Raw genomic sequence first — 12,949 nt, 5'->3', positions numbered from 1 at the left:
CCACCTCCTGGCCTCACCCCAGCACCAGCCTAAGGATGCAGCAACAGAGAAAGAGCCAGGCATCTGCTCTCATGGAACATGGAGTCCAGACGTCACAGACAAGTGCTGAGGCTGCCCTCTCTGTCCACCATCCAGGGCAGCTCACTTTGTCCAGTAGTCAGAATCAAAGGGGGTTGGGTCAGGCAGAGCCGGACCAGGTTTGGGGCTCAGCTCTGCCTCTACGAAGTATATGACTTCACAGGTCCCTTTTAACCCAGCCTCAGTTTCCCCTTGTGTAAAATGTGTGAGTGATTCCCCCACCAGGGTTTGTCTAGGACAGACCTCTGTTGCCGTAGGCCTTCACCTCCCAAAGTGAGCTAGGGGACGCAGGAGCTCAGCTGTGTTCTGCTGCGTGGGCCACCTTCTTCCCTACCTGCACCACAGGGGACTGGGAAGAAGTCCTCACGGTGTCTGGGGCAGCTGGGCCAGAGCTTCTGGGTTCAAACTCAGAGGAGACACAGAGATTCACCAGCAAGAGTGGAAAAATACCATGTCCCACGGCAAGGCCTGCTGGGTCACCACCAGGGGCCCACTGGTGGCGTCTGGCACCAGCCTTTCCCTTGGGGATCCTAGGGGAGTCACGGAAAAGTTGAGAGAACGACTCTCAAGGGCTCGTCCTCAGAGCTGCAAAGTCTACAAGGCAAGGGCAGCTTTCCAGAGAGGTGGCTGAGGCGCAGGACCAGGGGCTGTGAGGCTCTGGGTTTAGGGGACCGAGCAACAGCAGCAAATCCCCTTCAAAGATGTGGGGACCCTGTAAGTAGTTCAAGTCCCCCTCCAACACCTGCTAACTCGGGACCCCAGGCAGGTGATGTCCCACCTCTCTGGGGCTTGGTTTTCTCATCTAGAAAATGCAAGAAATAATGGCATCCCATTCTTGCAAGGTGTGGTGAGGAGCAAACGGTTAACACTGGCACACAGTAAGCACCTCCTAAGTGCTTGTTAAGTAAACGAAGTACTCAAACGGGAAGTCAGCCCACGTCCACGCCCACAGCCCTGACTGCTGCCTGCAGCTTTGAAGCTGTGGCCCTCTGGGGACCCCCGCCAGGCTGCTGTCTGCAGCTATTGTTCACCAGCCCGGGTGTGGCCCACGCACAGGCCCCAGAGTGGGGAACTGGTCCAGGGGCGCCTGCCTGCCTGTCCACAGGAAGGAAGGGGACAGGCCGGCTTGCTTTCTTTTGCCCCTTCTGTCACTTCCTGACGTGCCCTCGCCCTCCTGTCTACCTCCTGCCCTTGGGAAAGTGTGAGGGTTCTCAGCCTCTCAAAGAAAAGAAAGAAAGGTGTCTGGGGAAACTGAGGCCTGGAACATCCGGGGAGGGGTGGCAGAGGCAGGAGAAGCCACCCTTTCAGCCTGTGGGATGTCACAATGGTATTGATTGCTAAGAATACCCGAGCGCTCACTGGGGCACAGGCGGGGGAAGCAGTGGCCACAGTCGCCAGCGGGGAGGTGGCAGAGATGCAGTCGTGAGCTCAGGTCTGGGCTGCTCCACCTCCTGACTCTAGAGCTTTGTAGGGGGATCTTGGAGCCCATCTGGTCCAAGAGAGGGGCAATGACCCTCAGCACCCAGTTGCTGCCTTAGAGCTCAGGCCTGAGGGTCTTGACCCCAGCAGTGGGGCGGGGGTCCAGCTTCCCTCTGGTCTTTGGACTCCCAGACTGTGCTGTGGCAGACCAGCCTGTGGGACGGGAGGAGAAAGAGTGGGCAGGTCCTCGGCCTGGCCCAGGTCATCACTAGTGCCCGCTGCCCTTGACCTTGGCCTTGGATGAGAGGTGTGACTCAGGGAAGGCTGTGGGTCTCCCACAGGCCAGTGGAGTGCTGGTCCTTCCCTGGGCTGGGTGAGGACCAGTTCCCATCTGCTTCCCACAAAATCCGTGTCAATGGCAGACCCTGTTTCCTGGGCAGCTGAGTGTCAGGTGCTGTTTGGACCTTCGTCCTGTTGTCTTCCTTTCACCACGTCACAAGGGGGCCGCTATGACTCTTATTGTTCATTTCCTGCATGAAGAAACTGAGGGAGGCCCAGAGAGGTTCAGCAACATGCCCAGTGTCCCCCAGCAAATGAAGAGGGCAGAGCTGAGAGTTGAAATCCTTATTTATCTTTAATTTTTCTTTTTGAGACAGGGTCTCACTTTGTAGCTCAGGCTGGCCTAGAACTTGCTATCCTCCTATCCCAGCCTCCCGAGTGCTGGGGTTACAGCGTGCACCCCGGTGCTGTATCTGATTCTGCACCATAGACTCACATTGACAGTGGGAACGTCAGTTGTATGTACTGAGCACCACGTGGGCAGCCACTGGGCTAAGCCCTGTGCATCCACACGTGAGTCCACACAGGTGTCTGCTCTCTCATTTGCATTTTGTCTCTCTAACCTCCCCAAGGGCAGGCATTTCTTTTCTCTTCTCCATCACTGTATTCTGGGCTTGGATAATGCCTGAGATATAATAAATATGGATATTTATAGGACTTTTTTCATTTAATTACAGTAAATCTCTGACCTAGCTCCTTGTGTCCTACTCAGGTAGCAGGTGAGATAACAGGCCCAGAGCGGTTAATCAACATGCTGAAGGTTACACAGCACTTGAGATTGCAGACTTGACTCCAAGACCCCGACTGTTACCAGCGGGCCCACATAACGCCACTGTGCCCCTTGCAGGTTGTCTACTTCACAGCCACATTCCCGTTTGCTATGCTTCTGGTGCTGCTGATCCGAGGGCTGACGCTGCCTGGCGCCGGTGCAGGCATCAAGTTCTACCTGTATCCTAACATCACCCGCCTTGAGGACCCACAGGTACGGCAGGTGGGGAACACAGTCCTCCTCCCACCCAGGCCTCGTGCGTGCCGGCAGGGCTGGGGCTGGGTTTTCGGTGGCTCTAGCTGGGCTTCCCCCTGTACTTTTCCACCGGCCTGTGGCGGGTGCAGTTGCTCACGTGCTCTCGGACGCTTCCAGCTGTGGGTGTCTCTCTTCTTGTGTAGGACTCTTGAGGCGGCAATAACAGAGGCTGCCTTAGGCGCTGTGCCAGGTAAGGGCGAGGTCCCTCATGAGCCAGTGTCCTCCTCGGACTGGGCTTCTGCTCCCAGTGTCCTGGGGCGGGAGACAGTTTCCTTGGCTTAGGATGAGATTGGGACTTCATGACTGCTCGGAAGGCTGAGCGGCCCACGCTGCAAGTCCACCCCTTGGTGCTTGGCCACGGGGCTTCGGGAGTATGGGTCCACTGGGGACCCAAGTACCACGATCCCCAGCTTTCTGCTTGCCTCCCAGGAGCCAGCATTTCCCTGACGCCCTGGGCAGGACGGGGGTGGGGGGTGGGGGGTGGGAATGGCCAGTGCAAGAGCAGAGCCCTGAAGGCAGCTTCACAGCAATTGGAGCTGCTGCAGAAGGTTCCAGAGATCCAATAAGGAATTCCTCCCATTCCAACCCAAGACCCCGGATGATAGTATTGCAGTCATAAAGAACCTTGGCCTGTGGGTTTATCTTTGAGCCTGAAGAGCTTTTCTGTGGCACTCATTTTACAGCTATGAAAACCAAGGCTCCAGGGGTGATATTTGTAAGTCCTTCCAGGGTTGGACTTCAGATCCTTCTGCTTCCAAAGCCCAGTTTCCGAAATGATGCATGGGCTGAGGCGGGGCACTGGCTCTTTTCTGGGGTTCCTTGCAGCTTAGCATTACTTCAAAATGTGTCGTCAGTCCCAACACAGACTATTTGCAGTCTGGACTCTGCACCTTGCAAGGCCCTCTCCTTAGGCCATCGCTGGGTGGCCAAGAACCCTTGCCACCTCCTCCTGGAAGCCAGCCCTAACGAGCCCTCTCTCTCCCTGCCACCCCTCTCCCTCCCAGGTGTGGATTGATGCTGGGACCCAGATATTCTTCTCCTATGCCATCTGCCTGGGGGCCATGACCTCACTGGGGAGCTACAACAAGTACAAGTACAATTCATACAGGCAAGTGTCGTGCCAGCGGGCCCAGAGGACGTGAGAAATGATATTTAAAGAAAAGAGAAGAAGTAGGGAGCGTGGCTTCCTTGTGTTGTGAATTAACTTGCTCCTGACATATGTGTAACTTAGGGACTGTATGCTGCTGGGATGCCTGAACAGTGGTACCAGTTTTGTGTCTGGCTTCGCAATTTTTTCCATCCTGGGCTTCATGGCACAAGAGCAAGGGGTGGACATTGCTGATGTGGCTGAGTCAGGTACGGTGGTGTTGGTGGCAGTGGTGGTGGGCACTGCCACCTAGTGTGTAAGCCAAGTACTGCAGGCATGAAGCCAGACCCCAGGGGGATGGGGGGGTGAGCCTGGCTTCTACATAGACCCCCCCACCCCCACCAAGAAGTCCCCAAGACCAGAGAGTGCAAAAGCTTCGTTTAAAGATCTTCACTGCAGCCCGGCCCAAGGGATGGCAGAAACATGGGAGGGGTGGCTGAGTTGGGAACCGGTCGCTCCTATGGTGTGGTTTTCTCCCTCCCTTCCCCACAGCGAAGCTTCTCTCCTAGCCTAGGCCCAGGCCAGTCACCAGCCGGCTCCTCCTCGCCACCTTCTCAGCTGGGTTTCCGTGTTTTGCACTTTGCTCCTGGCGTTCCCTATAGCCAAATCCGTTCATTCATTTCACCCCATCTCTCCTCTGTCAGGCTCCACCGTAGGCACAGGGCTCAGTGGGTTTGGGAAGCAAGAAAGGGGATCGAGGAGGAGGAACGCCACCCCTGGAGATAGTGATGGCGGTAGGCGATGAGGGTCCTGTCGCCCCTTGGGGTATGGGCCCCTCTGGCAAATGTGGCCCTCTTCAGGACAGCTGGAGTTACGGGAGCCGACAGAGTCTTAGCTTCATGGGCTCGCCACAGTTTGCGACCTTAGGAACCTGCAGCCTAGAATTACAGCAAAGATGGTTCGAGGACATGGCAGTGTTGGAGGTCTTCTGAGGCCAGAACCTCACCACGCATCCCAGGGCCCCGGAGTACTTGGCCATGACTGTCTGAAGTCCTGGACCTGTGGCTTTAAAACTGCCACAGGGATAGCGACACATAGGTTCCTGGGATTTCCCAAAGTCCACCTATCCGGCTTTTCCATGCTTTCCAGTCCTGCCTGGCTCCCTTGGAGGGTGGCCATCGGTTGTCTGGAAGGTTTCGTGGTTTCACATACTGTCCCTCCCTCCCCCCTGGCCCCTCCCCTGCCTGACATCCTGATTTCTCACAGCCTCTCTGGGGTCACTTGGAGGAAGGTGAGGGTCGTCCTTTCATGCAGAAGGGGCAAGTTTAATGGGTTGTAATTCCAGAGACCTCTGCGGACCAGGGGCAGGAGCCGCTGGAGTCCCTGATGCTCCCTTCCCCTGACCTCTGCCTTCTTGTATGTGAAACACAAGCTGACAGCCTGGAGTCTTAGTGTTAGAGGGTCAGGACGCCCCCTGGCATTGTGTGTCTCAGATGAGGAAATCAGTGGCCTGAGATCAGGGCCTTGTTTGGGTGGGTTAGGGCCAGAGCAGGGGTTTCCTGACACCCACCCTGTCCTCTGTACCTTCACCCACCACAGGCCAGGCAGGCCTTCTCCTGCCTTCCCACCCCAGCCTGGCATACTCGACAACCTCGGGCCCTCCCATGGGAGAATTTGCCTGGGTTCCTCTGACCTCTCGAAGTCCCTGGCCCCTGTCCACTGCTAGGTCTTGACCTTAGACCCCAGTGGTGCAGAACCACCATGGCAAATCCACAGCTCAGCACGTACCTCTCCCCTTTCCCCACTTCCAAATTGGACCTTCAGAGGTACCATTCACCCCTCCCCAGAGCCCCCAAAGTCAGGTCACAGATTGAGACATAGAAAGTTATTTCAAAAGAAATTCCCACGGTCACCTGGGGGGTGGCAGTTACATTGGTGGGGGGAGGGAACCCATCACAGCTCACAGTCCCCTCTGCACATGGCTTTCTTTCGGCCAAGGGCTTGCAAGCTTGTTCCTTGATTGGGAAACGCCAAGAGTACGGAGTGAATTTGGCCGTGGGAGATGGACATGGGTTATTTAAAGCAGATCCTTCTCTGTGGACAGCTAGGTGTCTTTGTATACAGAAACGTGGTCAGCCTAAGTTGTTTTCTTGCTCCTGTCCACTTCTAAGACCTTGTCATTCATTCCCCACGGTGATATCTGAACAGCCGGCACATCAAGGGTGATTTTTTTCTCTAATAAGCTTTTAACAAGCACCATATTGAGCAAAAGTGCACTTGAACGAGATAATTACGCAGCCAAGTGGAGGGCAGACGGGCCAGCATGGCGCGTTTCCTGCTAGCGGAGGGGCATTCAGAGCCATGGGGTGACTTCTCCTGGACTTTTCTCCATCCCAAGCTCACCATGTGCTTTTAGAAACGGACACTCAGCCCCTCTCCTGAGGCTGGTTTGAGAAAGTCAAAACCGAGACGCGGAAACAGGTGAATTGAGAAACCTCACAGTGCCCAGCTGGTGGAGGCTGGTGAGGACCCCATTTTTCCATCTGTCTCGCAGACGGCTTGGTCCTGATTCCTCATTCTTGGTGTGTGCCAGTCAGAGCCCGAGCTGATGGATTAGGTGGACGTGCGTGGCTTTTGATTCTGACTTTGATTCCAAGGGTGTTTTACAGAGTCCTGGGTGGGCCGCATATTTTCCTGCACCTGGCCCTCACCCCTCACCTGTGTCCATTGGAGCAGCTTGGGGCTTGGTAAGAGCCTCCGTTAATGACCTACTGCTCTGCCGCCGCCCAAGGTCATTATTTTGGTCGGAATTTCTCAGGCTGAGTGGACCATGCGTTGTAAAAAGACTTGTCCTCCCTGCCACATTTGGAATTGTTACTGCCTTACAATGTGATTTCTGGTTCCAATTTCTTGCAAAATTGGTTTGTTTTTGTGACTTTTTTTTTTTTTTCTCGAACCATTCATTTGGTTTCTGAGGTTTGCTTTAAAATATGTGTCATGCTCTCTGGCCCTTTTTGTTTCTTGCTTCTTGATTTTTGGGGGTTCGTTTTGTTTTTAGTGGTTGATTTTACTTTAGTGTTTCAAACCAGGCCCTTGGGACCTGCCTTCCTTTGTGGAGCCCACAGTGTCAGTTAACAGCCAGTCTTTCCCCTGGCGCCTGCTCTGGGGCCTTTTGGAGGCAGAAGGACTGCAGAGCCGTCCCCTCCAGGAGACTCTGCCTCCAGGTCTTGTCTGAGTCTCCTCTTTTGATGCCTAATGCTCTTTTCTGGGGCAATAGTGTCCATCTCTGAGAATATGAATGTAGGAAGGCTTCTGGGTTCACCAGCTCTCTCACTTTTCAGCTGGGGAAACTGAGGCCCTGAGACAGCTTGTGGGGAGATACAAAGAGGAAATGGTCGATGAGGACTTGGATGTGACCATCAGTCTCCCAGGCCTGGGCTCCCGTGCCTGCCGTCTCCTTCAGTGCTGCATACTGGCCTTGCTTGCCTACAGGCAGTGGGGGGACCTACAGATGCACCCCTGAAGAGCCCTTTGCCCTACTGGGTGTGGTTCTGTGTTCTTTTTCCCTTCCACTCTGCAATGTTTTATCCATTAACTCAAAAATAGAAATCTTTTTTTTTTTTTTCCAAAGAAGGGCTTCACTTGCCAGATAACCCAAACCTTCCCCCTGGCTTACTTCCAGCCAGTGTTGACAGGATGACTTTGATTTGGGAGGGGCAGGGTACTCCTTTTTCCTGAGTCCCTGGCAGCCCAAGTCCCAGGCCCTGCCCCAAATAACCCATGTCTGTGCAGATTCACGTTTGTGAGGAGGCCTCTCATGCCATATAGGAGACAGATGCTAAAACGGGACCCCTCCTGCGTCCTGGCACGCCCCACCCCAAAAGCGAGACAAGCCTGGTCTCTCTTCCCAGGCAGCAACTCCGACCTGGCTCCTCCCTGCATCTTGGGCTTGGGAGACCTGCCTCAGATCCAAGTGTCTTTGTGTGAGGCCTGGGATTCCGAGTGGCTTGGTGACTGACGTGTTTCCTCCTTGTGCCCCCTCCCCATTTTCTCTTCCTTTAGGTCCTGGCTTGGCCTTCATTGCCTACCCGAAAGCTGTGACAATGATGCCACTCCCTACTTTTTGGTCCATCCTGTTTTTTATTATGCTTCTCTTGCTTGGACTGGATAGCCAGGTAAGTGTTTGTGCGTTGGATGGGACCGCCCATGGTGGTGGGGGGAGGGACCTGTACATCCGTCCAGTGGCTTTGGTCAGCAAGGGTTACTCCAAAAACTAGGAGTGGGAAGGGCCCCAGGGAGGCAGGAAAATATCTGACCACCCCACAGCTGGAGGCTGTCACCCAGCAAGGGGAAGACAGCCCAGGGGGTATGGTTACAGTCAAGCCATAAATGAGGAGTTAGGAGGTCAAGACCCAAAAGGTCACAATGTTCTTCTGGCAGGGCCCAGGTGACATGGTAGATGAGCAATGTGACTATTGGGGTATGTCAGTGACAGGCAGGGAGTTGCTGCAGCTGGCTTTGGAGTAGCACAGTTGTATGTGATACTGGGCCCATTTCCTCCCCTCTGAGCCTCAGTTTCCTTATCCTGGTTAATGGGTATGATTATATCCACCTTTGCCTTTGAGAAGCACCAGGCACAGTGCCAGGCACAGAGCTGTCAGGGTGCCTGGGGTTGATTTATGGGAGCACTTGGACCCCTTTCCCTGAGATGCACGTACTTCTGTTGGGGCCTGGTTGAGATGGCAGCTTGGAGCACAGACATGACTCTGCAAGAAGGGGAGTCGTGGTGTGCTGGGCAGGTGACCATGTGCCCGGGCCAGTTAGAGAAGCAGGTAGGATGCACACAACATATGGCGTGGATCGATCTGGTGGGGCCACCGGTCCCAGGAAAAGGCTTTGGTCAAACTGAGACCCTCTGCACAGTCAGAGCCTGTGGTCAGGTCAGGAGAGCCCCTCATCACCCTCCCCACAGGCCATAGTCTTCAAAGAACTGAATAGGAGGGAAGTCCTAGAAGGCCAGGCAGAAGAGTGGGAGTCCGGAGAGAGGAGACAGTCAGCTAGCAAGGTCAAGAACAGAGCAGAGCACTTGGCAGAAAGGGGACCCACGTTAGCAGAGACGGCAGAGTAAAAGCATTCAGGAGACAGAAAACAAAACTTGCGCAGTTGATTTACTTGAGCTGCGTAAACAACAAGAGGACTTCATTAATCATTCCTCCTTCACGAGCTTGGACTTGGGAGGGAGGCCCCAGAAAGTAGCCTCAGAGCTTCTTCCCAGAGCTTCTAAGTAAGAGGAAAAAACAAAGACAGGTTAATAAATGACGATGTGTGACATCTCCATGGTCCAAAATAGGCCACAAACCTACTTCCTAAGTAGGAAGTGGAGGTAGTTATTCATTAGATTTCCCCCACCCCCAGGGGATAGCTTGGGGGATGTAGAGGACTGGCACCTTTCAGCAGGGCCCCAGGTTGCACAGAGAATGCTGGGAGCTGGCAAAGCTGGCCTCAGAAGAGGTCGCTGCTCTTTACCCTGCTTTGCAATGTGAAACTCCAGGCTCAGTGGTTAAGCGACCTGCCTGTGTCACTCCAGCAAGGGGCAAGGGTTGGAATGGAACCCCAGTCACTGGCCCCAGTCTCTGGGGATCCAGGTTTGAAGCAGGAACTGGGGCGCTGACAGTGTAGGTCAGGCTCCATCCTTTGCTTCTGTTTATGGTGAGAACTTGGGGAATGAGGAAAACCTTGTAGACACTAGCAATGTCAGTCCTGTGCAGAGGATGAGGGCACCACTGTGCACGGTGCCACCAGGTGCCGGACCCCATGCCAGGCTTGTTATGTGCTCATGGATGGAGCACATAACAAGAACATAAAATGAACTGCTTGACTCATCTTTAAATGTACAGCAAACCATCCCTTAGCACGTGGTCTACCATCCCGGCATCCCCCTCCAGAGAGCGTCCGTTTTCCTGAGCTGCAATTCTGCACCTCTGCGTCCCAGCTCACCCTCAGCCCTGCACTCACATTATCTCTTTTCTTTTGTTTCAGTGCTAGGGACGGAACCTGGGGTCTTGCACATGCTAGGCAACTGCTCTACAGAGCTCATCCCAGTTCACTGCACCCAGAGCTTCATCCATTAGCATCTACTCTATTACCCTTTTAGCAGCCGAGGGAACAGGCTTACGGAGAATAAGGACTTGGCTGAGGCCAACCAGCTAGTGAAAGCTTCGACCCCAGAAGCTGATGGTTTGTCCCCATTGGCTTTCCCTTTGAAGTCCCCAAAAATAGTTCTGTCACATGGAAGTGGGGAGATCACAGTCAACCTAAGGCAACCTAAGTGCGATGTCAGGGACCCAGGACCCTAGCTCGGCAGAGGACACACTTGCCCAGGGTTTCGTGCCTCAGTGGGAATTAGCTGTCTTTGGCATAGGAACATCACATGGGTATTTCTTGGTGGGACAGAGTGGGGAAGTCACCCACAAGGAGGCAGATGCCTGCTTATATCTGGGGCACCCCAAGGGAACATGGTTGAACAAACAGCATAAGGAGAAGAGAGCTGGGGCCTTCCCCTCTGACTTGAGTGCCCCAAGCCTAGCCCCCAGACATGGATCAACACTTGTCAAAATTGTCATCTAACTCTCATAGTTGTCATGTCTCTCTCAACATCCCTGATGAGTACGCAAGACCTCTGGTTTTATAGAGGAAGAAGTTGAGGCCCATCAGTGATAAGTGAGGGAGGCTGGAAGAGGCTGGTGGAGGGGGTGTGGTGGTTCCTGCAGAAGTGGGGGGACTTGGAAACAAGGCGGCTTGTGCCAGTCTTGGTCCTGATTCATAGTGGCACTGGATTTTCCTGACCCTAATTTCCTCATCTCAAAAAAAAAAAAAAAAAAGGACCCTTTGTTTCTAACTCTTTTTGAAACTTGATGGAGCTGCAAGTTTGCTATAATTCTGTTGCTAGTGAGGTTCAAATCCCTTTTCAGCTGGACACAGCAGTCAGAAGTCAAAAAAGCCACCCCTTCCCTTGGGACCCCTTTCAAGAGCCTCTTGGTCACCTTTTCCCTGATTGTGGGTCCCTTTCAACACATGAAAGAGACTTTTTGTTTGTGTTCCTTTCCTTGATCCTCCTGTGCTGCTTCCAGAGGAGTAGGTGGTTGGGTCTGTCTTGCAGGAGTGCTGAGGGAACACCCTTCCCCACAGCCTGTCCTGGGTGAACAACAGATGCATCGAGGTTTTTAGCATCTCAGCTTTTAAAAGAATCAGACCAGCCTTGGAGGCATGCTGGTTGGCAGGGCACTTTGGATTTAAATGCCACTGCTGGTCCTTGAACCCTGAGGTAGCGCTTTAAGGTCCTGCCAAGGAGACACATGTACTTACACCCAAATGCAGGTGGAGAGGAACCGTCCCTTCCTGAGCCAGTGGGAGGAGTCTGAGAGCTGTCTGTCCGGCATCTTTATGTCGGTGGTGGTACTGTCCAGAGGGTAGAGTTTTATGCCACTGTTTAAGAAGGTAGTTCTCCTTGTAATGACTGACATAGTCTCCAAGATAAATAAATGATTAGGCACAGAGATAGAAAGATACGGAAAGACTGAGAGTCACCCTTGAACCTGTGAAGTGACCTTTTCAAGTCTTCTTCCTTATACACCAGAGCCTAGGAAATGGAGCCACAGGCGATCACATATGGCTTGCACACCTGGCCACGTGTGTGTAAACACATGCAAAATGCTCTCCCGGGCCTGTGATCTCCAATCCAAAGGGTTAAAAACAAACACCATAGGAATCTGACCTGAATTGCTCTCCACTCCACAGAAGGGAAACTGAGGCCCAGTCTTGCCCTGGTCACCCAGCAGGTTAGTGTGAAGTCTACCCATTTGTCACACATTGCCTGAGCTGCCACGTGTGTGTGGCCAGGCTGGGTGTTGAAGGCCTGGATGAGTGTGACACTAGCCTTGACCAAGGAGGGAGGTTGACATGACAGCACACGTGTCCCCAAGCATGCCAGGGGAGAGTCGGCACTGGCTTCCTAGAGAAGCAGTTGTTCTTTAGCTGAGTCTTGAGTGAGGAGGGAAGGGCATGCTGGTGTCAGGAACAGCCTGAGCAAGATGTGATGTACCCACGTGTGTCCCTCATTTGATAAGCTGTGTGTGGACCGCAGTGGCTTGACCACACAGTCTAGGGTCTGGCTACAAGGAACGGAGGGTGGGTGTCATAGGCATGGCCCAGAGACTAGCCGGGCCACCTGGCTGGCTGTGGACACAAGGACAGGTGTCCTCAGCACTTGCCTTGTCATGTATTTCCGCTGGGCGCCTCTTCTGACTGGCCCTCTCCCTGCTCCCTCCACAGTTTGTTGAAGTCGAGGGACAGATCACGTCCTTGGTTGACCTCTACCCATCCTTCCTAAGGAAGGGTTATCGTCGGGAAACCTTCATTGCCATCGTGTGCAGCATCAGCTACCTGCTGGGGCTGACGATGGTGACGGAGGTAGGTGGCTGGCACTCTGTGCGGTACAAGGGTCTTCTCTCATGTAGAACTCGATGCCCCAACCAGCCTTCTTAGGGCCACAGTGGGACACTGGCTGGGGGACGACCAAGGAGGGGCTCACCTCCTGCTACACCCGCTTCAGGGGTCTTGCTGTGCTCAGGACACCTGAGTGTGACAGCAGAAGGACACTCAGGCCCCAGCAGTCTGGTTCTGTTCAGCTCCCAACTACTTTTGCTTTTTTAAAAATTCTTTTTTGTGGTGCTGGGATCGAACCCGGGTCCCGGCACGTGCTCAGCAAGAGCTCTGCCACTGCTTGGGTGTCTGATGACGGGCGTGTATGCTGGGCCACCGGGCAGGGGCCACAGGAAGCCAGAAGCATGGGAAACAGGAATGTGGAAGGTTGGCTTATCTCGCAGGAGGCATGACCCACGTTCTCCCACACTCCACCATAGCCACCCGCCCAAATCCTCCAGGAAAGGGTTTCCTTTAACAGTTGCCCCAAATCCAGCACAGACCTTCACTTTAGCGGTTTT

The 12,949-nt window shown here is 54.0% G+C and overlaps 1 protein-coding gene across 5 annotated transcripts in view; it reads left to right on the top strand.

Annotated features, from left to right (window-relative positions):
- Slc6a6 (solute carrier family 6 member 6) overlaps positions 1-12,949 on the top strand; it is a 76,927-nt gene that overhangs the window by 54,058 nt on the left and 9,920 nt on the right. For all 5 annotated transcript variants that reach the window (XM_020175672.2, XM_020175675.2, XM_074044494.1 and 2 more), the window contains 5 exons: positions 2,684-2,818; positions 3,865-3,968; positions 4,092-4,216; positions 8,010-8,122; positions 12,279-12,416. In XM_020175672.2, the coding sequence (XP_020031261.1) occupies positions 2,684-2,818; positions 3,865-3,968; positions 4,092-4,216; positions 8,010-8,122; positions 12,279-12,416 (615 nt within the window). The remainder of the gene's footprint in view (positions 1-2,683; positions 2,819-3,864; positions 3,969-4,091; positions 4,217-8,009; positions 8,123-12,278; positions 12,417-12,949) is intronic.

This window comes from Castor canadensis, chromosome 10, assembly GCF_047511655.1.
Source record: "Castor canadensis chromosome 10, mCasCan1.hap1v2, whole genome shotgun sequence".
In the NCBI taxonomy this organism is placed as follows: domain Eukaryota; kingdom Metazoa; phylum Chordata; class Mammalia; order Rodentia; family Castoridae; genus Castor; species Castor canadensis.
Note: the sequence above shows the minus strand (reverse complement) of the source record. Positions and strands in the feature narration are given on the sequence as shown.